The sequence below is a fragment of the Podospora bellae-mahoneyi genome, chromosome 4 (genome assembly GCF_035222275.1).
Source record: "Podospora bellae-mahoneyi strain CBS 112042 chromosome 4, whole genome shotgun sequence".
Taxonomy (NCBI): domain Eukaryota; kingdom Fungi; phylum Ascomycota; class Sordariomycetes; order Sordariales; family Podosporaceae; genus Podospora; species Podospora bellae-mahoneyi.
This window is the reverse complement of record NC_085883.1, coordinates 2,483,653-2,508,037: the sequence shown is the minus strand read 5'-3', so window position 1 is coordinate 2,508,037 and position 24,385 is coordinate 2,483,653. Positions and strand designations below refer to the sequence as shown.

The following is a 24,385-nucleotide window of genomic DNA, read 5'->3' as shown; positions in this document are numbered from 1 at the left end:
GGAAGAGCTGATGTTAGACACCGCTAAACGTTGGGCTCTCAGCTGGATTCCAAACGGGCATCCATCTGCCCACGCCCAGCATCCAACTTGGGTCTGCAGATGAAGGGAGTCACGATGAGCGACCACTCACTTCAACTCTCAACACTAAATCATTGACCCACAACCTGAACATCCTTCTCTTCGTTTCCAATGCCGGGCTTCCACGTCAGGCGTCGTCAAAACATGGGCAATGGAACCAACCAACCATCTGATTCCAGAAACCGAATCACGATGAGATCTTAGACACCCAAGCCGGTGTGGATGCTTCAATCCCAGCTTTTCTCACTTCCCCGGGCTTCGCTGACCATCCCTCTGAGCCGATCCCATGGGAACATCAAAAGAGGGGGAGGTACTACCAGTACCAGTCGGGCGCGGAGAGGGTGGTAAGACACATTCCTTCTGTTCCCATTTGTTTGACACGACTGGACGAGGAAAGAAGCAAGAAGCCCATCTGTCTGTCCGGGGCGTCGTGCATGAGATAGACATGCAATGGTACTATTGGGTGCGCCTCAGGATTGCCACGTCTGTCCATCGCTCGCTCATCTTGACCGTTTCTTGCTCTTTCTAGGTTTCAGATTTGCCGGCATCGATGGGATAATGAGAAGGCTAGAGATAGATGGGCCTGCAGTGGCGATGTCTATCTATCTTGCTATCTCATGATTCCTAACATCGTCCATCAGCCTCTGGATCTGGACACAGAGTAGGACAGATAGCATGAGCACGTGTGACAGTTCTGTAGGCTTCACCGTCAGTTCCAGATCCAGAGTCGGGGGCAGATTGGTAGATGCAGGTCATCCAACAGGCAATACACGGCTACCATGGCTCGGGATCTTTACAAAGTAAAGCATTGGGGGAACACCAGTGACACCATCACCTCCTCCGCTGCCGGCAGAAGAAAGAAGCCGAAACATGAGTAAACCTCCGAGGTCTCCTTTTTGCCTCTGATAGCTAGCTGCAAAATGCACCACCTATGTCATACGTGCATTGTGCATGTCCCCCGGCCCCAGATGGGAAGGCACGAGAAGTCAGGAAATACCTGCATGTTATTTTCATTCTAGACTTGAAGTGAAATCGTGACTGCTCATTTCTCATCTGACCATCATGGCAACAGGTTGCTGTTGCCATCCGTATTCGTCCGGCGAGCTAACGATTCTCACATGTACAGAGAGGCCATGAAACAGCCAATCAAGTACCCTTGTTTTACCGGATTTGGACATCCTCTCTTGCTTTGAGAGCGGTTGGTTTGGGGTGGTCACGGCGGAATAGATGTGATTAGACACGTGATATCTGCTCTGCTCTTCTCTTCTCTTCCTCGCCAGACTGAAGGTCAACTGCAAGCAACTTTAGATTTCACTGCACTCGAAAACTCTTTGATTTCCTTCCACATTCTCTTGGAATTTTGACGTCCCCTACTTTGCAACATATCATCAACCTTGTTTGCAACAGGTTGCCGATGGACAATCCAAAGAACGTTTCCACTCCGAAGCTAACAACAAGCAATCCACAATTTTATCTGCCCTCGCCATGACAACATGCGCGTTGTTTCTCGACAGCATTTTATTCTCATTCCTCTGTTCAGTGACCACAAGCAAAAAGCAACTAAAATAACTTTGTGACACCGTGTTATCCCATTTGCAAACGTTTATCCCAGTGGCCCAACGACCTACACCAAACATGCACATATCCTTATTTATTCCCGTACAAACCCTTCCAGACTCAACACACATATATCTTCCAACCACATCATCACCAAACACAAGACTCAGTTAAACCCCCCCTTCTCCCTAAAATACCCCCTCATCGCCCTCACCGCCCCTTGCGGGATCACATAAACAGGATGCACCGGCCTCACCCGATCCGCATTCTCAAAAACCTGCTCCCCTTCCAAATAAGGCAGCACTATCCACTCCTCGTCTTCCAACACCCACTGATGCATCCCCGCGCTCAAACCACTCAGCACATAACAGCTATGATACGCGTCACTCATCTTGCCCGGCTTATCCCTCAGCCCCCCCCTCTTAGTCTCATCCTGACAACAGTTCAGAATATAACGTATCAATCCCTCCCGACTGAACAAACTGTCATTCACCGGAGTTGGGGAATTGGCCAGAGCGGCCTCGATCAAGGGGAAGCACGCCCCAACCCAGTGGGAATAACACCCGTCAACGAGCTTGTTGGTCCGCCCCGAGAAACCTCCTTCGGGGGCGTACTGCCGGCTAGAGAGCCATGACAGAAGGGAGGGGAGGTTGAGGGTTTGGGGCATGGTGATACTCGGGGGGCCGAGGAGGGAGAGGCACCCCAATGCGCAAAAGGCGTAGGCGCCGTGGGCTTCGGCGGAGGGGGAGGAGGATATCCCGCCTTCGTAGGTTTGGCCTAGCAAAATGATGTTGGTAAATTCGTGTGGGAGAGTGGGGGAGGCTAGAACAAAAGAACACTCACATCGTCGAACGTAGTCAGCTACTCCAGACAGGAGGTTAAAACTCGGGTCGTCGGGTTTATATGCGGGCGATTCGGGAGTTAGATCGAGTGGCAGATCGAGCAGCGTGATGATAACAGCTGCACAGTACGCCCCTCTGTATCCATCATCAGCCCTTTACCCCTAATCCATTCCCAGCATAGCAACAACGTACCTAATGTCCTCCTCCCCCCCCCTACAGACCTCAAACCCACCATCCCTCTGCTTCAACCCCCCCAGCCACCTCCACATCTGCCTCCTATCAATAACCTCAAAGCCTTCCTCTCCCTATTTTTTTTAAAAAAAAGTTTTTTCATCATCAGCAAACAAACACTCTTTAATTTTTTATTCAGTAAAACTCACCCCAACAATCGCCAACGCCAGCACCACCGCATAAGACGTAGCAAGATGACTCAGCTGCCCACCCCCACCACCAAACCCCCCACTCCCATTCTGCATCGACCTCGCCGTCTCTTTTACACTATCCCTATACCGGCTCACGTCCTCCCCCAACATGGCCAACCCGCTAAGACACCAGTACAAAAACCAGGGCCTGCTCGCGTCCGCGGCGACAAACTTCCCTGGCAACCTACCGAGCGAGGCATGAAGAAAGGCAATGTGAGCCTCCCGGCGGAGGGAGGGGACGTTGTAGGCGTTGTAGGTGAAGAGATCGGGGGGGAGGGGGGAGGAGGAGAGGAAGGGGAGGATGTCGGATAGGGTCTCGTCTTGGAGGGTGGAGGTTGGGGTGATGAGGGGGTCGTGGAGGGGGGGTGGGGTTGTGAAGAGGCTGTCTATCATCATTGTGGTCACGGAAGGGGGGAGATTGGGGGTGGAAAAGGGGATTTCCGAGTCGATGGAGGAGTAGTCGCTGTTGTTGTCGTCGGTTACGACTTCGAGGTCGTCGGGTTGTGATGAGGTGGTGACTTGGGGTGGTGGTTGATGGGAAGGGCCCGGTGGTGATGATTGTGAGGTTGACATTGTGGTCGAGGTAGTCTTCTTTTCCTTGTTCTTCCAGTTGAATAATACTCTTTTTTGTTGCGATGGGGGGCTCATTTGTGAGTGAGAGCCCGGTTGTTGTGAGTGAGAGTCTTTGTTGTGAAAGCGTGGTTTTCAGGGGTGTGCTCAAGTCGAATAGCGGGGTGAGCGAGGTGATGAACAATCGTCTGTGCCGGTAATATTGTTCACCAAAAAAAACTACACCGCTTTTGAATTCATCACCGGCCGCATAATGAAAAGCCACTGATCGTTTGCGGCGTTCTCGCACAACGGTCGACTGGGTATGTAGGTTCAATGTGTGTGAGGTTTTGCCTTGTGGCTGCCAGATGCCAAGAACGTCAAAGTTGGGGATGGAGAAAAGCGGGTCATTCTTGTCACTTGATCACTTGGAGAGCTTGGTATCTGTGAACGGCTGAGAATAAACGTCTTCGCCTTCGTCTGGTAGATCTTCTGATTGTTTGAGTTATGTTTGAGCCAACTGACTGAAACGTATCCAATGCTGTTTGGACCTTATTTTCTCTCTTGGATCTTGGGGCTGTCCCACCGGTCAAGGTGTGCCAAGACCACCGAGCCGAACAAGCTGGTAGTCCCGGCCCAAGGCCAGCCGGAGCGGAGGGGAGCTCCGGTGCTTAGCAGTCAACTCCGCCAAACGCCGGCCGCAAGCTCCGGGTAGCTTCTCTCTCCATCTTCGATCTTTACATTTTATTCAACATGGCCTGGTATTCCGCCCATCTCTTATAAGGTAAATATCCGATGTTCGTTACAGTACAAACCGTCCAAATATCACATCAAGTTAATCTTTTACAGCACCTAATCTTTTGGTGGAGACCGAAAACAATCTCTACCACCGTCTACTTAACTGAAGCCATCGGGGTTGTTGCTAGGGAGACCCGGAATTAACCAGCAGCAGATCATCAACTGAGCTGAACACATCGGAGCTATCTTGTGTGATCGCCAACCTCTCCAGAGTTTGTCCGGCTACGAAAGCCAACTAGTGGGTAGTTCCGCCACCATAGACCAACTGTCGGCGTTTTCAGTCAGTCAGTCAGTCTTCTTCCCATCACCCGTACCATCAACCGACGAACGACACGAATTCCCGCCAGCAAAGCATGCGAACAACACCACGAAAGTGGCGAGGAAAACCCCGGTGCCCGGACGACTTCAGACACAAAGAAAAAGTCTTCATCGAGTACGAACAAGCTAGGACGAAAACGACAACGTCTTGGCCTTCAGTGGAGTCATGTCGTGTTCTTGACTTCAACCGTCCTTGGAAGACATCCCGGCAGGGTTAGCAAAACAAGCATCGCGTCCGGCCGATGGCACAGATCCGGATAGATCGGTCAGGGGTGACCCGGGTGTCCCTCCGGTAGACAGTTGCCGGCCGTCAAACACCCACACCTTTGCTGCAACCCTTCCTTTTGGAAGCACAAGAAACAATAGGGGGATTTCCTGATTTGGATCAAGATGCACCATTAGCATCGACTTCGCCCCTCGAAAAGATCTTGGGTGCCTGTGGGACAGAACAAGCGCTTGCTCGGCGTCTCGTGGTCGGAGTCGTGTGGGAGTGTGGCTGATCCTCTTCCTATCGCTTGTCCAGAACCGGCGGGCCATGTGGCCAGGGTGCGGTTTCCCCTTTCTAGACGCATATGTATGTGTTGGACAGGAGTTGTGGCGGATATGGCACATGAATCTCATGAGCACTGATCCCAAGCCTCAGCGGTCAAAGGATGTCCATTGTCTCCTGTGTCGGAGTTGACTTCAGCGTAACTCTACAGGAGAGCACGGAGCAGGTCACTGGATATCAGTGGAAAGAATTCCGAACCAGAACCCCCTTCCGGAGTTGTTCGGTTCGTGGGGGTTGGTGTGGAGTTCAGAAAGAGGAGGAGGTTCTCGACCGAGTGTGGGTTTTATTTTCTTTTTAAGACAAAGCATGGGCGATCGTCAGAAACGTGGCTTGAACTTGTCGTTTCTGCTGCCTTTGTATGGAGTGATGAGGTCGCGAGCCGGCCTCGTTCAACGCCTCTTCCGATAACCCTGGGCCGGATGCTGATCCCCGGCGTCGAGGTGAGGATGTTTGACGAGAGGGGCCCATGTCGCTGACCGGGATAGCAAAGGGGTTGACGAGGGTTCTGGCGAGAAGGAACTGTTATCCCCTGTTTGGAATGTTTGTTGAATATTCCCAAAGTCCATGTTGGCACAGGATTGTTTGGGGTATCACGATCCAATCCCTTTTGAACTTTTGATATCAAAGCCCCCAACGGCCTTGAAGTCAATTCAGGGTCCAAGGTGTTTGAGAGAAGAGCTGGGGGCCCCGCGCCCGCACTGGGCAGATCAGATAAGCGCGGGGAAACGGCGTGGATCAACGATTGGCCCCTGCAAGGACTTCGCTGTGCCCTGACCAGCAACCCTCATGACCGTCCACCATCCATCATCAATTCAACACTCGCCATCAGAGCCGAATGCTACCATTGGGCCCGAATCGCGCCGCAGTGCTGCATACGACACGGGACCGACTTCTCACTGTGTCTGTACTTCCTGTGGGATATCTCTGGCAGCTGGCAATTGGCATGGCCGCGGACTTGTGGTTGTGCCTCGTGGTGTCCTCATGCTGCGAGATGTTGTACAAAACTATTAGGAGCCACGCACCACCTTGGACATGACGAGGCGCATGCCAACGATAAGTAATCGCCCACTGCCTGCTGCACTCCCCTCTTCCCTTGCGTCCAGGGGCTCATCGGACTCGCTTCGCCTGGAAATCCAGCAGTTTTATGCCAGTCCAGTGAACTGACATGGAAGCCTGAGAATGTCTCAATGGGCCGGCGGCGGGCGCGGGGTCTCACCGATGACATGAAACAACCATGCTGGGAAGACGAGCAAGAGAATTCAGCCAAAGCCGGGCGAAGGGTATGACGAGGCGGATGGCAGCATGAAAGCCATCTGGAATGCTCTCATATGGCAGCACAGCGCCGGGGAGAAAGAGAGCAGCCGCCAGTCCGGGCCATCAAGGAGAGAATTGATTCGGTAGAAGCCGAGATAGCACGTTTGCATCGTTACTTGCCACCACTGCTTGTTGCAGTGCATAGGGTCGTGATGCTGTGCTGGAGCCCTGCCTTGCTGATGAGCGTCCGAAGGCTGTCTGTCAGTGACAGGTTGTTCGACGTCCATGGCAGATGGCTCAACGGGCCAAGCCGCCGGGCCCACAAGACCATATGGGCGACACCTGATGCTGGAAAGCTGGTCTTGTCGATAGTGCAAGCACCAAAAGAAAATTCCGACCTGGATATCGACTGGTTCGGCTGGGCACCTGGGCAGCCAGCCTCTTGGGATCTGCGAGAGCAAACTGATCATCAATATCAATGGCTGTGCTGGCGTACGGGATATGTATGTCTTGCTTTCCTCTCGATATCGTGAGCGTCATCTCCTAGGCATAGGGTGGTCAGCATGGTCCATACGCTTAGCTATCCCGTCCCGTTCCCCGTCCCTTCGATCCCTTCAGGGTTCTGTAGACCTCGCACCATCTTGGACAAACTCTGAGATGTCTGGAGCTGGCAGCTGGGTGAGGGGTTGGGGATCCAGGCTCTCGGCAAGGCGAGGAGGTCCCTGTACAGTGCGGGAAGGGGTTGACAGGACGGAGTGGTGCTGGCAGCAGCCCACTGTCAACCAGGTTTAGCGCCTCAATGATTGGCCGGCACTTGAACTTGTACCCACCTTATCCGTGCACGACCCACCCAATTAGCATCGCCGACGGGACCGGGGGTCGATGCATGCTCACCGCCTCTTCAACGGACTGCTGTGGAGCGGGTTGTGTGGGAAGAGAAGTGAGAAGAGGGAGAACGAGCCACTGGTCTTGTCTTGGTGGTGGTCCCTCCTCTTCCTGCAACTCCCCAAAGACAACCACCGACAAACACCCTCTGGCTCCCAAGGACAGGACAGGACTGGACCCAAAGGACGACAAGGCCGTGCAGCACTCATACTCGGCCTTGACAAGCTTCTCGTCCTCTACCAGCCTCACCTCTCATCTTTGTCACGACGTTACGACTGGGAGTCTTCGAGAGACCACGAGTACAGCAGAGGAACGACAAGCCGCGCTTGATGCTTGTTATGACATGAACCTTTCCTGACCGACAAATATCGATACGCCCCAAAAGAAAGAGCGGTGGCGGTCTGTCCACGCCCGCCCCTGGCACTCACGCTACAATTCCATCCGAACAACAATCCCCTCTTTGCCAACCTCTCTCTAACAATTCTGGTTCCGGGTTCCGCTTCTGATTAGCCACCATGAACTTCGAGTTCAACGACACTGTTGGGGGGGACCCTTTGCTGGAGCAGCTCAGATATGATCATCGCGACCGCTACTCCTATACCACTGCCGTCTCCTCCTCCGCTCCTCTCCAGAACATCACCTCCACCGCCTTGACAACCATGTCCCAGTCAAGTCGTCAAAGCCTGAGCCCAGTTACGAGCTGGCTTCCACTTGACCTCACCGGCACCATGAGCGCGCCTGTGTCGGTTCACTCTCCCAACTCTGCCAGTGGAGCAGCTTCATCGCCCGATGACCACAGTGCCCATTCACCGACTCACCAAAGCGCCATGTCGAGCCCTCTTCAACAGCAGCACTCCCCATACCACACAGCTGCCCACCAGAACCCAACAGGTCTCATCTCGGACTGGCCTCTTCCCACCCAGCAAGCGACTACTGATCTTTCTCAGTTTATCCAGGACTCGGCCTTGATGCACTTCAACCCTTTCATGACCGGCTTTCAGCAGGGCGCCATCGAGTATCTTCCAGCGACCACTCAGGGCTTGGAGAATCAAGGGTTACAGTTGGAGCCCGCGTTTGCCATTTCACCAGTCGACGACGGCTCCCAGGCATTGCAGTGGGGGACCTCTGGCATGGCAAACTGGCAGGATTTTGAGCCCATTGGTTTCCACCCCGACGGTCTTCCACGGGGTGTGACAAGCAGTCTGGGAAGCCATTCGCCCACGGGGACATACTTGGAGGTTTTGTCGCTTGGTGGCAGCAGCGACAACGGGTGGACAACAGTTGACCCGATGTTTCCGAACTACACCCAAAACGCTGCAATTTTCAACCCAAGTCAAACCCTGCACTTGCGCAGCGAGTCGGGGTCATCTACATCAGACAGGAACTCTCTCGAGTTTGGCAGCTACGAAGAGGTCTCCTTCCCACCATATTCCCCTTACTCGCCTGGTTCCGACAGCTATGTAGACCCATCATCGAACCACCGAAACTGTCCCCCTGGTGACCACCACCATCATCATCAGCACAACCACCAGCACAGCCACCAGCAACATCACCCTCATCAGTCCACATCAACCGAACTGATCAGTCCAGCCGCTGCTGTTGCCCCCATGTCTATCAAGACCGTCGCCGCCACCAGCAGACCAGTTGCCAGCGGTAGCGGGGCTGGGTCCGTCTCACCTCCCGCCAGAAGAAACTCTGGGACGAGAAAGAGCCCCATTGCCAAGGCCACCAAGTCGGTAATTCGGAGGACGTCAACCGGCAAGAAGGATGGGACGGGCGAGAAGAAGGTTGGCAGGCGTCGTGGGCCTTTGCTTCCTGAGCAACGCAAGCAGGCCAGTGAAATTAGGAAGCTTCGCGCTTGCCTTCGCTGCAAGTTCCTCAAGAAGACCTGTGACAAGGGCGAACCTTGTGCTGGTTGCCAGCCATCTCACGCGCGTCTCTGGCAAGTTCCTTGCACTCGTATTGACATCAAGGATATCGGCTATTTCATGAAGGACTGGAAGGCTGATTACGAGCGTCATCTTGGCCGTGGAATGTCGGTTTTCAACGTCAAGGGTTTCGCTCAAAAGGAGACCCTCATGTGGATCACCCACGGCTATGGCTTTGCTCTTCCGGTTATGGTCCGCGAGGTGTATGTGGCTGATGACAGCTGCTTCCAGGTTGACTGGGTTGAGTCGACTTTGACCGATCAAGAACCTATTGAGTTTGACATCCGCACGGAGCACCTTGATGTTGGCCAGGAGGGTATCTCGTCCGAGGCTCTCTCTGAATACCTTGACAAGCACATTGACGAGGGCTTCGAAAGATTCATTGACGACCACTTTGAGGGCACTCCTTTCATCACCGACATCTTCAAGACCGCATACCGCTACTACGCCAAGGAAAGGTCGCCGGTCATTCGCAAGGCTCTCAAGCTTGTTGTGGCTTACAACCTCACCCTTCACATCACCATGATCGAGCAACCACAAACCGAGGCTGCTATGGAGGGCCAGATTGATGACGAGGACTCAAAGTACTATGGAAAGGTTGTGGCCCCTGTCATGATCAACTTCCAGATCAAGTGCGCCATGGCCGATTTGTGGCGTGAGCTTCAGAAAGATGTTCTGGAGGAACTCTCTGCGCTTTATTCTAGCGTGTACAGTGGTGAGCGCTTGAAGAACTGGCCAACCATCTTCATGCTCGCTTCCATCCTTCTTGCCGTCTGGGAGGAGATCCAGTTCGACTGCCACTACCGCGTGCCGGATCCAGTTGCCGTTGAGAAGTTCTGTACCGACATGGAGACTGTCCCAGTGGGTGTCATTGTTGGTCTTTTCCACGCCATCTCCCAGAAGCTTCCATCATTCACTGAGTGGGACACCCGGAGACACGGTCAGCTCTTGAACAACAACCCTGCGGTCTGTGACGCCATGACCGAAGTCAGACAGCACGTCATCAAGCATGGTGAGAATACCCCTATCATTTATATCCGTTACACAGAAGACTAACTTGATTCCACAGAGTCTTACCTCCGGACGCGTGCGGACTCCAAGTTTGACCGTTATGACTTTGATTCATTATCAAACAAGCTCCTCTCAAAGCTCGTCATCCGTGCCAACTAAGTGACGCTCTGCCTTTTGAACACGCACAAAAACGTTCCAGCATCGTCTCAGCATGGACAAAAGCGTCCCATCACGCCATCACGATACCAACATCTGCGGTGGTTGATCCGGATCTTACATGTGGTTTTTTGCTTTTGGTGTTGTTTCTCCTGATTTTTCATCTGATGATTTTCTTTGGGGTTTCTTCTCAAGCTAAGCGACGGCGTTTATTGCTTTTTTTGTACTGGCTTTCTGTTATCTCATGTCAACAACACCCTTACGCTTCCAACTATTTTTTCACGACGGCACGGGCAAAACGACGTTACTCTCACTCACGAACGAAACTTTCTTCACAAAACTTCTTTACTGTCTTTTAGAGAAAGGCCCTGCGGATGCGGAAACGAACACAACGCAATGCGATCACGACTCTCTACATCTTTTTTTTTCTTTTCAATTTTTTATAACGGAAATGACTCCTCAATGCGATCGAATTAAGTTAATCACAACAACAACATTCAATACGACAGGGCGCACATCATGAACCAATTGTGATGAGTTTCCCCCCCCCCCTTCCCCAACAATGACATGCTTGCAAGCGAGCACAAGAGCGAACTGTTATTACTGGGAGGAAGAGAAGAAGAAAATGGGCAGGTAGGGGAGGGAGTTTGGGAGTTTCAAGGGGGGTTCCAAAGGGGGCGGTTGGATAGTTGATGGAAGTTTGGGAGGAAGAGGGTGAAGATATGTAGCTGATGTTTTTTCAAAAGAGGAGATGATGAATGGAAAGATAAGAGGTTTAATTTTTGGTACCAAGATTTGCTTCGCGCAAGTGAGGTAGATGGGGTGAGATGTGCTGCTGGGGATGATAAGCCATATAGAGATGAAGATGTGATGTGATGTGGTATGTGAAATGGGACAATGGGACAATGGGAATTTTGGTATTGATCAAACTATTTCCATGCGGTCTTGGTGATGTTGGTGACTTGAAGGCGGTGTTCAGCATAAAAGGGCCTGAAGCCAACGCTGCCCCCGATTTTACTCATTTGGGGGGGTGGTCGAGGGGGAGGAATAGGTAAGAGCGAGGCACACTCATTCACTGACTGAGCAGTGGCACGTTGTCGTATCTACCTCACCCCTCCGAACCTTTTTAGCCTCGCCGTCCATCCCGCCTTACTGTACAACATACACTAGCAGGATCCCACCGCCGCATCCACGCCTGCAAAATGACGGGTGAGGCTTGAAGTATTGGCAAAACGTTAGTAATCGCCCGATCATGCTGCAGAAACTGGGCTTGGGACCAGAATTTATCTCGGCCATTGTGTGTTTCCGATTCAGGAGACCGAAACTGAGGGTCTTGATGGGTGTGGGTGAGGTTGAACCAAAGGGGGTTCAGAGGGGGGTGTTTAATGGGGGGTTAGGGTTCGTGGGCAGGTAAGGTAGCTGATGTCAAGGCATAGTTGCGTGCCATGCATAGACATGATCAGGTTCACACAAACTGTAAACAAACAATGTCGAGAGGGTAAAGGAGCGTGTTATTCAGCCTATCCAGCTATCCAGTACTGGGTACCAGCCCTAGTACGGTTCATACCAATCCCCCAATCCACCCTTTACTTCAACCCCCACCTCAACTATCAACCACATTAACTTAAAGCTTAAGCATTCGTCCCCCGTCCTCTCCCGGCCCCCTGCCCCTGCGCACCACCCCTGCCCTGTCCTCCATCCCCCCTTCCAGCACCACCAGAGGGAGCGACATAATCCGGATCCGGGCTCCCGATAGCATCCGCCTCGGAATCAGTCTCGCCGATAGCGTCCGCCTCTGAATCTGTCTCGCCGATAGCGTCCGCCTCTGAATCTGTCTCGCCGATGGCATCTGCCTCGGAATCTGTCTCACCAATGGCATCCGCCTCAGAATCTGTCTCGCCAATGGCGTCGGCTTCTGAATCCGTCTCGCCCTCGGCGTCCATATCGGAATCATGTTGCGGCTGCTGAGGGGAGGGAGAGCGGTCGCTCCCCGAGTCGACCTGCATGGGTGAAGAACGGGGGGAAGACCCATCAGAAAGGGGCCCGGCCGGTTGTTGATATGTGGGATCGGCGGCTTCCGAGGAGCCGCGTTGGGCGCGCTTGGAGAGGGAAGGGGTGATGTGCCTGGGATGAGCAGGGGCGCCGGAGCGGCGGTTGATACTGGAGTGGGAAGACGGGACGGGGGTGGCGACTGAAAAGGAAGCGAGGGAGAGGGCGAGGGTGAGGAGGAGGGGGGTGTTGGTCTTCATTTTGTTGGGTTGGATAAGGGAGGTGTTGGTTATGGTGGGCTGGGTAACCTGTTACCGGAAGATGGATAGTGTGCTGATACTGTTTTTGCTTGAAGGAGTGCGTGATGATGAAGTGGTTTGCCAGAAACCCAAAGAGAAATTAAGATGAAGGAATGCTGAATTGAAAGACACTTGACCGGCAAGTGGATGAGTTGAGAAGGAATGTTGTGATGATGAGAGAAAATCTTCCACTTGAAAGGGGGTGCTGGATGCCCTTTATAGAGATTTTGAGGCTGTTCGGGAGTCTTCATCTTGCCTTATTCTCAAGGGCTTCAGAATATGCTAACGGAACTCAAGATCCGAAACAGCATGGCACGCCGAATACTGGCCGCTACGGAAGCTATCAAACATGGTTGAATCGGAGATGATTGTCTCAAGAGCTGGTTAGTGGGAGCAGGGCGCTGATAGATGTGTAGCAATTTTGTAGCTGTCCTAGCCCGTTATCTACCGAACATCTGGTGATCATCATGGTTGCGACTGGCTTCTGAAATCTGGGGTATCGGAGATAAAAGCGACCTAAGCCTGACTTTGGTAGCTACCCCGAGAGGACTACGGCAACGGTCTTGTCAAGGCTGCAGGAGGCTTGGGCCACAGAGCCGCCCAAAGGCAGTAAGTGACCGGGATCACTAGGAACTGGCTTTGCTTTCTACAAAACGTTACTACATTGAAGTCGTCAACATCAGTTTGGTTGAGAGAAGGGTATATCACAGCAAACCATGTCGAAACACCGAAAGCTCTTGAAACAAGATCTGGTTTACCGGCATAAACAATTAGTCTCGAGTAATAAATTATTCGGAGGTCTGGTAAAAATAGTGTTTCATGTAGCCTTGTGGCCAGCTCCTTTGACGTTTTTGGTCATGTTGGCGAAGGAAGTGTTGTTAGCTGACCCCTGTCGATCTGGCGTTGTGGGTCGAGGCACTGGTGGAGCGGAAAGAGGGTCCCGGCCGATGACGTCGTTGGAGACAACTGATGATGGTGACATTTCGCTCTCTCATTGCAAGTTGATGATGCTATTTTTCGAAGGTTTTTTGGGAAGGACTTTTCGGCATGAAATTCGGGTACTGGAAACTACAACTGTCACTTGGACTATGCCTTAAAGTTTCACAAGACGTCGGGCGTTCTGGTAGCCTCTCTGTGTCAAGAGTTGGAGCGGCTGTTGTGTTGGAGTTGGTGGAGCAGGGCGGGCGATCGCCAGTGGATATGCATAAGAAGGCTGAGGTTGTGTGTCGACTTACAAGAAGTCGAAAGCCTTCTCATCTGCTCATAGCCCGCACCATGTGAAGCAAAAAGCTGCAGGGAGTAGGCGATGTTCGATATGACGGGCACTGTATCTCTCCAGATCCGGCAGAGGGCCGAACCTCTTGTGATCTGGCCACCAAGCACGGCAAGGCCCGGGTTGCACGCTCACCGCCTGCCCCGCTTTTCGGGAAGGTCGGGGGTCGGCCCCAGCTGACCAACATTCAGTGATGGGAAGTTTACAGATATTCCTCAAGAGGCTTTACATGATTCTACTTACTCAAAATCTGGAGGAATAGCTGATTTCGACAGTTCGATAGCTATAACAGCAGTAATTCTCAAAGGCATCTGTTTGTCCTTCTGTTGCAGGTCAGTCGTCATGATGCTATGCCAGTTGGATGTACCAACTCGTCCACGTCACAAGGCCCCTGGTCTTATCGGTAAATGCGGGGGAGGGCCCAGCAGCAAGGTTGGAAGGGCTTGGCAAAACTGAGGACGAAGAGTGTTGGTCACGAAGGGCAAAGACCCAAAGGCGTCAACCATGTGGAATTGAGACAAACAAAAGGCGAAACAGAAAACCGTGACCATCACGGACTCATTTGCTGCACAAGTCCGCAAAAGTCGGCTGGAACTTCCAGTGCTTATTCATCAACTCCGGTTGTGGCAAGAGCTGCGCGGCGAGGCTGGTGTTATCAGACGGACCTGATTGCCCCCCTTGTTCGCCCCACAGCAACAAACCACCGAACTGGCTCTGACTGGCCCGTTCTGGCGCCTTCCCTGCACTTCGCTGCCTCTGCCTGGGCCAGAAGGTGGCTCCTGCCCCGGTCTGACACATGAGCTCAGCCACCCCGCGCCCGCCTGCTTTGAACCGGCAGCCCTACTCTCTCTCTATCCTGTTTGCTCATTGACCGACCGACCGACCTATTTAACTTCCGCCCGCTCCCATCCTCCATATCTTTCCCTTTTTCCTAAAACCACCACACAACTCACCCTCTTGAACCAGCCATCAAGAAAGGCCATCTCCCTCCATCAACGATATCAACTCTCATCACACAAGAAGCGAACCATCAGTCGCCACGATGCAGATCTTCGTCAAGACTCGTAAGTTGCCTTCTCCGCCCTGTCTTTGACGACCCCGCGGTCACTAACTCATCTCCCACAGTCACTGGCAAGACCATCACCCTCGAGGTCGAGTCGTCGGATACCATCGACAATGTAAAGGCCAAGATCCAGGATAAGGAGGGCATTCCACCTGACCAGCAGCGCTTGATCTTTGCCGGCAAGCAGCTCGAGGATGGCCGCACCCTCTCCGATTATAATATCCAGAAGGAGTCTACGCTCCACCTCGTCCTCCGTCTCCGCGGTGGTATGCAAATCTTCGTCAAGACACTGACCGGCAAGACCATCACCCTTGAGGTGGAATCTTCCGACACCATCGACAACGTCAAGGCGAAAATCCAGGACAAAGAGGGTATCCCACCCGACCAGCAACGTCTTATCTTTGCCGGCAAGCAACTTGAGGATGGTCGCACCCTCTCTGACTACAACATTCAGAAGGAGTCCACCCTTCACCTTGTCCTTCGCCTCCGCGGTGGTATGCAGATCTTTGTCAAGACTCTGACCGGAAAGACCATTACCTTGGAAGTGGAGTCGTCAGACACCATTGACAACGTGAAGGCAAAGATCCAAGACAAAGAGGGCATCCCGCCTGACCAACAGCGCCTCATTTTCGCTGGCAAGCAGTTGGAGGACGGCCGGACTCTGTCTGACTACAACATTCAAAAGGAGAGCACCCTGCACTTGGTGTTGAGACTTCGTGGTGGCATGCAGATTTTCGTCAAGACCCTCACGGGAAAGACGATCACATTGGAGGTCGAGTCTTCGGATACGATTGATAATGTGAAGGCCAAGATTCAGGACAAGGAGGGTATTCCTCCTGACCAGCAGCGCCTGATTTTTGCTGGCAAGCAGTTGGAGGACGGCCGGACTTTGTCCGATTACAACATCCAGAAGGAGAGCACACTCCATCTGGTGCTCCGTCTCCGCGGTGGACAGTAAGCGGGTTTATGGTTATGCATCTGGGATATGAATGAGGCGTTCAGCGTTATGGGTGGTTGACCGACATGGCAGCCAATGGTTTTTTTGGGTTCATCTAAGCACATGACCATCACAATCCCTGCCTCAAAAGAAGGCTGTGTTGCAATAAATCATGTTTTGGTTTATTACCTTTTGGCCCGATTGCAAGTGAGAATGCCTATGCATAATTGAAATTGTGTCCAGACTTGTCCTTTGATCCCTTCGCGACGATTGCTGTTGGGCAGCACGTTTGTTCTTGGAGTCGCTACGTGTGTCTCAGCTGATCCATTTTGCCACCGATGACTGACGACAACCTCCCTCTAATCTCCACACCACTGAGCTCCATCATTGTTCCATGATGCTATGATGCTATGATGCTTCGATGCTTCAGTCGAGAAGTTGGCTTCCAATGGGTCCCGGTCGTGAAGCGAGCTTGGAGAGATTACCCATAATAACACCCATCACGGCGAAAGGCAAGTAAAAAGAATGGCGATAACAAGCGACGCAGGTGAGCGGTCGATGGGTGCTGGCCATGATGGTGAACAACATTGGGGCAAGGGCTCCATAGATTGGATCAAAGGCTGACCTAGACAGACATTTCGACACACATGTACCTAAAGGACTTTGATAAGACTAAACAAGGAATAAATCAACATCTCCCCAATCAAATACCTTCGCCCCCCTTTCATCTTGAACCATAGACACTAAAGATAACCACCCTTCACCAGCACATATCCCTCCAACCACCTCAGTACAGCAAAACCTCCATCTCATATTCCTTCCCAGCCTCAAGGGTATACTCCCTCAACGTCTCGGGCCCACAACTCCCAGTCCCCAACCCGTGATGCCACCAATCCAAATGCACCACCGTCTCCCCTTCCTTCCCCTTATCCTCCAACTCAAAAGGATGCTTCGCCTCGTCCAGCTCCCTTGTCGAATACCTCAACGCGCTAAAATCCCCCATCTCCCTTCCTCCCTTCTGGGCCTGCCAATTCTGCCAATCCACACTCAACAAACTCTTGTTCTCCTTGTTCCTAAACCTGACCCATCTCACATCCGTCCTGTTCCCCGTCTCCTGCGGGAATTCATAATCCGTCATCAGCTCCCCCACCTTCGCACCCCACCACCCAACCAGCTGGCTCATCTTCTTGTCTCTGTACCCCTCCCCTGGGCCCCGTCCAAACCACTCCACACTCTCAACCCCCTTGAGCTTCGTCACCAGTCCCAGTCGCCCCCATGCTCTGGGGAGCAGGGCCCCTGTAGGCTTCGCCTCCACCTTGATAGCAACATCATGCCCGCCCAACATGTACGTAATCTTCAACTCCAAAGCCCAGTTCAACACCGGAGGCGCCATCCGTCCCTTGACCACAATCTCCGTCGCTGCTCCCTCATGCAACTCCTTCCACGTCGCCTCCACTAAATGAAACTTTGCTTGGTGCAACCGTCTGTTAAACCAGTTCCTGCCAAAGTCGCATCCCCGATCATTGTCCGTCATGGCGCGATAAATCTCAAACCCCAGCGGCTCGGCCAGGATATTCTCATCAGACTGCTTCGGATTTTTCCAGCTCACCAGTTGACCGATAGTAAGGTCAAAATCCCACGAGATCCCACCCGACCCAACGATGGAGAGCAGTGACGGGTTGATCAAACTAGTCTTGACAGCCCCAATCCGCTTCATTTTCAGAGGCAGTGTCTGCAACTGCTTTGGAGGGTGAACCGCAACTTGACCTGTGGCAACAAGATGACCGGCATCTCCCCACATGCCCGTTGGCGCGGCCAGTCGAAACTCCAGTGTCAAATGAGATAATGGCCGTGTAGATGAGGGGAGTTCAATGCGAATGATGCCTTCAGAATGGGGTTTGATGCCTGATGACAGTCAGCTTGATTCGCCACCATACAACCAGAACTACTCACCTTTTGGAACTTCTACCATGCCGAGGTTATAGGAGCCCGAGCCGTCTACCCACGACAAATGGCATATCAAATGATCAAGGGTAAGGAAATCGTATCGGTTGACAATTCGGACGAGACCACCCTTCTCAATGCCCAATGTTTGAACAGGTTCGATGGCTTTCTTGTACTCAATGAGACCGGGGGTCGGAGTATGGTTAGAGAAACAGAGTCCGTCAAGAACAAAGTTGTAGTCGTTGGGGTCGTCACCAAAGTCACCGCCGTATCCCATGTACTCCTTGCCGTCCTTGGTCTTGGTTCTCAGACCCTGTGTGGATGTTAGGTGTTTGTGAAGAAACATACCAAACCAGGACTGCACTCACATGGTTAGCCCACTCCCACACAAAACCGCCCATGAGTCTCGGGTACTTGTAGAACAAGTCAATGTACTCCTTGATAGCACCTGGCCCATTTCCCATCGCATGAATGTACTCGCACAGAACAACAGGCTTGTCCCACGAGCGGTCCTTTGCATACTTCTCCGTGTCTTGTATGGAGTGATACATTCTGCTGATAACATCTGCGGACTCGGCTCTCCAATCACCTTCGTAGTGGATAAGCCTACTCTTGTCAAGGCTCTTGATGAACTTGTACATTGCCCTGTGATTGCGGCCATAGCCAGACTCGTTGCCCAGAGACCAGAGGATGATGCTTGGGCGGTTGAAGTCCCGCATGACCATCTGGCGAGCACGATCAATGTAGGCTTCCTCCCAATCCGGATTGTCGGATGTGAGCTTGTTACCATCCACACCCACAACAAACAAGCCATGACACTCGAGGTCACACTCGTCCAAGATCCACAAGCCAAGCTCATCTGCCAGTTCGTACAGCCGGGGGTCATTGATGTAATGAGAAGTTCGGATGGCGTTGATGTTGTGCCTCTTCATGAGCAGGAGGTCCTCCTTCAAAAAGTCAAAGGGAACTGCCCGTCCATGATCAGGATGATGTTCATGTCTGTTGACACCGCGGAGCTTGATAGGTTGTCCGTTGACACAAAAGACTCCATCAATGAGTTCAACTTTGCGGAAGCCAACCCGTTCAGCAAGGGAACAACCAGGCATCGAAAGAGCGAGCTGGTACAAATAGGGGGTTTCGGCCGTCCATTTGTGGGGATTCTTGACATGGACATCAAAGTGTATCATTCCCTCGCCGGCCTTTGTCTTTCTCGCAATCTCGACATTGTCCGCATCCAAGAGACTCAGGGTGACATTGGCGTCGGAGTTAACTTTGACCCCCACATGGAGTGTTGCATCTTTGTACTTGTTGTGTAACTCAGTCTGGATCTGAACGTCCTCAAAGTGCGTCTTGGGAAATTTGTGCAGCCAAACATCTCGAAAGATGCCACTGAGCCACCATTGATCCTGTGGAGGGGTTAGATCACAGATTTGGGAGAGATATAGGGACGACTGACTTGGTCTTCGATGTAGCTCCCGTCACACCGTTGGTAAACCTCGACCGAGAGAACATTGATGTCTTCAAAACGGACAAATTGTGTGATATCAAATTCACTTGGATTCCTGGAGCCCTGGGAGTAGCCAACCTGTTGGTGGTTGACCCAGACGGTAAAGGCAGCATCGACGCCTTCAAAACGTAGCCTAAGCTGATGGCCCTTATCCTGTTGGTCAAGCGAGAATTGGGTTACATAGCGGCCACATTCATTGTCATCAATTGGTACGTGAGGAACATTGACAGGCCAGGGAAAGTTCAGGTTGGTGTACTGTGGCCCTTTGCCGTGGCCTTGGAGCTGCCACATTCCGGGTACAGCGACGGGTACCCATTCGGGTGTGCCTGCCAGCTGCACGGGAGACTGCTTGTGGAAGTCGACAGGACCCTGCAGTGGTGACCTGGCAAGATTGAAGAGCCATTTTCCGGACAGGAGCTGTGCTTTGGAGAGAGAGACATCGCGAGATAAGGCATCCCAGGCGTTTTGGTACAAGAAGAAGTGGGCTCTGGGCGGCAGGGTGTTCCGGTGGATGATCCTGAGGTTATTCCAGTCCGGAGTAGACGGCGGGAGTTTGCGGTCTTGGTTTGGCCCCAGGCCGGAGGAGGGTGCCTCTCCCAGGGGCACGGAGGGGACGTTTCCATGAGACATCGGAGCAATTGCCTCGTCAAGATGCACCGGGCATTCGATGTGGGGGATGGAAGCCAAGGAACAGTGGACGTTGAGTATCTTATGGAGTCATGCAAAAGGAGAGCAAAGAGACGATGGCAAAGGACTCAGTTGAATGACGACAGAGGGGAACGGAGGTCACATCTCGAGCTTATCACTGGAAGAAGCTGTTGTCCTCCAACGGGTTTGTCCGAGGAAGGAAGCACGATTCAGGTCACCTGGCACCTGCAACCATTGCCCCACACCTTGATCAATCTGGGGAAGCAGCAAATGCGGGGGATGCTTCATGTGAACCACAGTCTTGGCGGCCATGGCCTGCGGGTTAGGGTTGTGCGTTTCTCCCTCATTCAACCATCATCACCACCAATCGCAAACTTCCTTCATCTTAGATGTACTCTGTCATCTCAAAGTGTCCTTGATTTCTGGGCCTATTTTACATGTGTACTGCGGCTTGATATTTCGATCTGTTTCATACAAACTGCTCGCCGATATTGCCTCCCATCCATCGCATGTGTTGTCGAAAACCGTACATTTTGCAACACCAGACCTCTCTTATTTCACGCTCCCCCGGATCTAGATCCAGCTGCTTTGTCCGCTCACCGTCTCTCGGCCAGATGATCTCGATCAGGCACCGTCCGCCACCGTTGTACCGCAGATTCTCGCCGCTGCACCAGGGCACCCTAGAAACACGGAGGGAGATGCTCCTGGTGCGCCTAAAGCAGCGTCGTATCGACGGCAACTCGGGAGTGGTAGACGACAACGTCCATTTCCAGGTTCGATCTTGACTGGCGAGCGGGACTAGCTGGGGTTGGTTGATATTTTTGGCCTCTCCACCACAAACCATGGTCCTGGACCACAGCTTCAATTTGCACCAAGTGGTACGTCCTGTCGGAATGTCGACGGGAAGACGGCCAGAGCCCTCGGATGGTCCTCGATGGACCGCCAAGTGGCCCCATATCCCTCGGATGGAGGGCAAGAAAGTGTTGATATATTAACTGCCATGCATCCCGCCTCTGTTGACGTGCTTGGGGCTCTGCTCGGTGCGCGCCTGCAACACTTCTTCAACCGACGTCCTCTCTGCGGCCATGAAGGTCTCGTCGCTCGTCCACCTGCTTGTGGCTGCTGTGGCTGCTCCTGCTGCCGCCGAGTTCTCGTGGAAGAATGTCAACATTGGTGGCGGTGGTGGCTTCGTCCCCGGCATCGTCTTTCACCCGACTACCCCTGGGGTGGCTTATGCCAGGACCGACATTGGTGGTCTTTACAGGCTGAACCCTGACGACTCCTGGACTCCCATCACCGATAGCCTTGGCACTGATGAAAGATGGTAGGTTGTCTTCCGGGACCGAGTGTTTTTAGAGTCGGAAATATCTGACATCTCGTGAGATAGGGGCCATTGGGGCATCGATGCTGTCGCCCTGGACCCTCAGGAGCCAAACAGAGTCTATGCGGCGGTGGGCATGTACACCACAAACTGGGATCCCAACCCAGGCGCCATCATCCGCAGTGACGACAAGGGAGCCACGTGGGTGTCCACCGACCTGCCTTTCAAGGTGGGCGGCAACATGCCTGGCCGTGGTATGGGCGAGAGGTTGGCTGTCGATCCCGCCAACTCCAACATCATCTACTTTGGTGCTCGCAGTGGAAATGGTCTGTGGAAGAGTACCGACGGTGGTGCCACCTTCTCCAAGGTGACCTCTTTCACCAATGCGGGATCCTACATCGTGGACCCCAGCGACCTCTATGGTTATAACGGAGACAGGATCGGTCTCACCTTTGTCACCTTCGATTCGACCTCGAGCGTCAGAAATGGCGCCACCTCGCGCATCTTCGTCGGTACTGCTGACAACACCACTGCTTCCGTCTATGTTTCCGACGATGCTGGTGCCACCTGGGCCCCAGTCGCCGGCCAGCCTACGAAGTACTTCCCTCACAAGTGCAAGCTTCAGCCAACCGAGAAGGCTTTATACTTCACTTACAGCGACGGAGCTGGTCCGTATGATGGTACTTCTGGCGGTGTGCACCGCTACGACCTCACCACTGGCACCTGGAAGGACATCACCCCCGTCTCTGGCGGTGATCTCTTCTACGGCTTTGGCGGCTTGGGTCTTGACATGAAGAAGCCCGGCACGCTTGTCGTGGCTAGCTTGAACTCCTGGTGGCCGGACGCCCAACTTTTCCGTTCTACCGACTCTGGTGAGACCTGGTCTCCTCTCTGGGAGTGGGCTGGGTATCCCGACATGAACCTGTACTATAGCATTCATGTGAGCTTATGCGTCTTTTTTTAAACCCATTGGCCTCGGACTAATAATCCTCCAGACTGATAAAGCACCCTGGATCAACACCGGCTTTCTCTCTCAGGACAGCAAGCGCCTGGGATGGATGATTGAGGCCCTCGAGATCAACCCCCATGACAGCGACCACTGGCTGTACGGCACTGGTTTGACCCTTTTCGGTGGCCACGATTTGACCAAGTGGGATACCACCCGCAACATCACCATCCACTCTCTTGCTGCCGGTATCGAGGAGATGGCTGTCCTTGGCCTTGCATCTGCCCCCGGCGGTTCCGAGCTTCTTGCCGCTGTTGGTGACAACAACGGTTTTACCTTTAAGGAGGCCGCCGATCTCTTGACTTCTCCTCAAACCCCCTGGATGAACCCCATGTGGACCAGTGCCACTGACGTTGGTAAGTGGCAGAGACCATCCATACAGGAGCTTCACTAACAAGTAAGCAGACTACGCCGGCAACAAGCCCAACCAAGTCGTCCGCGTGGGCAACTCCCCTGGCTCTCCCCAGATCGCCATCTCCACCGACGGCGGCCTCACCTGGTCCCCCCACTACGGCGCCAGCAACACCGACCACAGCGGCACCCTCGCCTACTCGGCCGATGCCTCCACCGTCCTCTGGTCCTCTGGAAACGCCGGCGTCCTCCGCTTCCACACCTCCACCGCAACCACCTACAACCCCGGCTCTGTCGTCCCCTCGGCTGACTCGGCCGAGGGCGTCTTCACGCCCGTCGACTCCCTCCCCTCGGGCGCCGTCATCGCAGCCGACAAGCGGAATAACTCCATCTTCTACGCCGGCTTCGAAGGGACCCTCTACCGCAGCTTGGACGGCGGCGCCACGTTCTTGACAGTTGCCGTCGACCCCAGAAGCAGCACCACATCCATGACTGTCGTGGCCATCAAGGATATGGTCGCCCACCCCGTCGTTGCTGGTGAAGTCTGGGTTTCCACCAACATCGGTCTCCTCCGCAGCACTGACTACGGCCTCAACTACGCCCAGGTTGGAGAGGGCAGCATCACCAACACGGAGCAGTTCGCCTTCGGTCTCGGTGAGGGAGGGTCGAAGTGGAATATTTATGCTTTCGGCTACGGCTTGAATGGACCGAGGTTGTATGCCAGCTCAGATAATGGAGAGTCGTGGGTTGATATCCAGGGGCTGCAAGGATTTGGGGCTATCAGTGCGAATAGGGTTGTGGGAAGTGCCAGTGTGGAGGGGCAGGTTTATGTGGGTACCAATGGGAGGGGTGTGATGTTTGCAAAGGGGGTTGTGGAGGGTGGTGACCCGGGTAACGGAGGTGGGGAGGATAGCGACGATGATGAGGAGGAGTGGTGTGATGCTACTACGACGACGAGTGCTGTGCCGACGACTTCGTCCGTGGTGATCCCCGCCACTACAAGCACGACGTTGGTTACTAGTGTCAGGCCTACGACTGTCTCTACCTCTTCGAGGGTTACCACTGCCAGCACGTCTTCCACCTCGACCAGAATCAGCACCACCAGCACTTCCACCAGATTCACCACCACCAGCTCGGCGCCCATCACTCAACCGACTGAGCGTGCGAAGAGGTGGGGACAGTGCGGCGGGATCAACTGGACTGGACCGAAGGAGTGCGAGGCCCCATGGACGTGCCAGAAGCTTAATGATTGGTACTTTCAGTGCTTGTAAACACTGAGTCGTTGTCATCATGAGGGAAGTTTTCCGCATTTAGCAGTAAAAAGAGTGAGTAGCAATGGTGAGATGCAATGAAATATAACATCTCAATTGCAGTATTTTGGGAGTCTGATCTGATGAATGACGTGAGCGGGGATGAAAGATAAGTCGAACATTGGAGATGGGATGGCAGCTGCACGCCAAGGCCCGGCCCGATCTGCAACAGGGGTTCCCCAGATTGATGCCAAGAATGACGTTTGTGGGGGGGGGGGAGAAGAGTAGATTGAAGGGATATCAAGTGCAGGAAACTAGACATGTAGGAGACAGTAGCGTGCAGATGGATGTCAGCTAAGGGGATATATATATACATGATCGAAGGGAGTAGAAGGCTCGATTAAAATATAGAAGATGAATTGTAGGTAAGGAGCTGTGCTCCATGATAA

General features: G+C 53.2%; 6 protein-coding genes across 6 annotated transcripts; 3 read left to right on the top strand and 3 right to left on the bottom strand.

The window, feature by feature from the left end:
* Positions 1–1,496: 1,496 nt before the first annotated feature.
* Positions 1,497–3,810, bottom strand: RAM1 (CAAX farnesyltransferase (FTase) subunit beta). Its single transcript, XM_062879060.1, has 4 exons — positions 2,858–3,810; positions 2,670–2,782; positions 2,479–2,612; positions 1,497–2,412 (listed from the first exon to the last, which is right to left on the bottom strand). Exons 1-4 carry the CDS (start codon positions 3,545–3,547, stop codon positions 1,802–1,804), a joined length of 1,548 nt encoding a protein of 515 aa, XP_062732459.1. The 5' UTR covers positions 3,548–3,810; the 3' UTR covers positions 1,497–1,801.
* Positions 3,811–5,999: 2,189 nt separating this feature from the next.
* Positions 6,000–11,290, top strand: QC761_0068290 (uncharacterized protein). The gene is made up of 2 exons (XM_062872675.1): positions 6,000–10,193; positions 10,251–11,290. Exons 1-2 carry the CDS (start codon positions 7,769–7,771, stop codon positions 10,349–10,351), a joined length of 2,526 nt encoding a protein of 841 aa, XP_062732458.1. The 5' UTR covers positions 6,000–7,768; the 3' UTR covers positions 10,352–11,290.
* Positions 11,291–11,979: 689 nt separating this feature from the next.
* Positions 11,980–12,597, bottom strand: QC761_407780 (uncharacterized protein; the record flags this gene model as incomplete). Its single annotated transcript, XM_062879061.1, has 2 exons — positions 11,980–12,188; positions 12,219–12,597. 2 exons carry the CDS (start codon positions 12,595–12,597, stop codon positions 11,980–11,982), a joined length of 588 nt encoding a protein of 195 aa, XP_062732457.1.
* Positions 12,598–13,757: 1,160 nt separating this feature from the next.
* On the top strand, positions 13,758–17,512 carry UBI4 (Ubiquitin). The gene is made up of 3 exons (XM_062872674.1): positions 13,758–14,973; positions 15,035–16,456; positions 16,543–17,512. Exons 1-2 carry the CDS (start codon positions 14,952–14,954, stop codon positions 15,928–15,930), a joined length of 918 nt encoding a protein of 305 aa, XP_062732456.1. The 5' UTR covers positions 13,758–14,951; the 3' UTR covers positions 15,931–16,456; positions 16,543–17,512.
* On the bottom strand, positions 16,474–20,253 carry QC761_407810 (uncharacterized protein). Its single transcript, XM_062879062.1, has 4 exons — positions 19,310–20,253; positions 18,222–19,259; positions 17,863–18,166; positions 16,474–17,814 (listed from the first exon to the last, which is right to left on the bottom strand). The coding sequence occupies exons 1-4, from the start codon at positions 19,988–19,990 to the stop codon at positions 16,697–16,699; spliced, it is 3,141 nt and encodes a 1,046-aa protein (XP_062732455.1). The 5' UTR covers positions 19,991–20,253; the 3' UTR covers positions 16,474–16,696.
* On the top strand, positions 20,233–24,335 carry CEL74A (Xyloglucanase). Its single transcript, XM_062879063.1, has 4 exons — positions 20,233–21,332; positions 21,396–22,269; positions 22,325–22,691; positions 22,741–24,335. The coding sequence occupies exons 1-4, from the start codon at positions 21,094–21,096 to the stop codon at positions 23,955–23,957; spliced, it is 2,697 nt and encodes an 898-aa protein (XP_062732454.1). The 5' UTR covers positions 20,233–21,093; the 3' UTR covers positions 23,958–24,335.
* Positions 24,336–24,385: the final 50 nt, after the last annotated feature.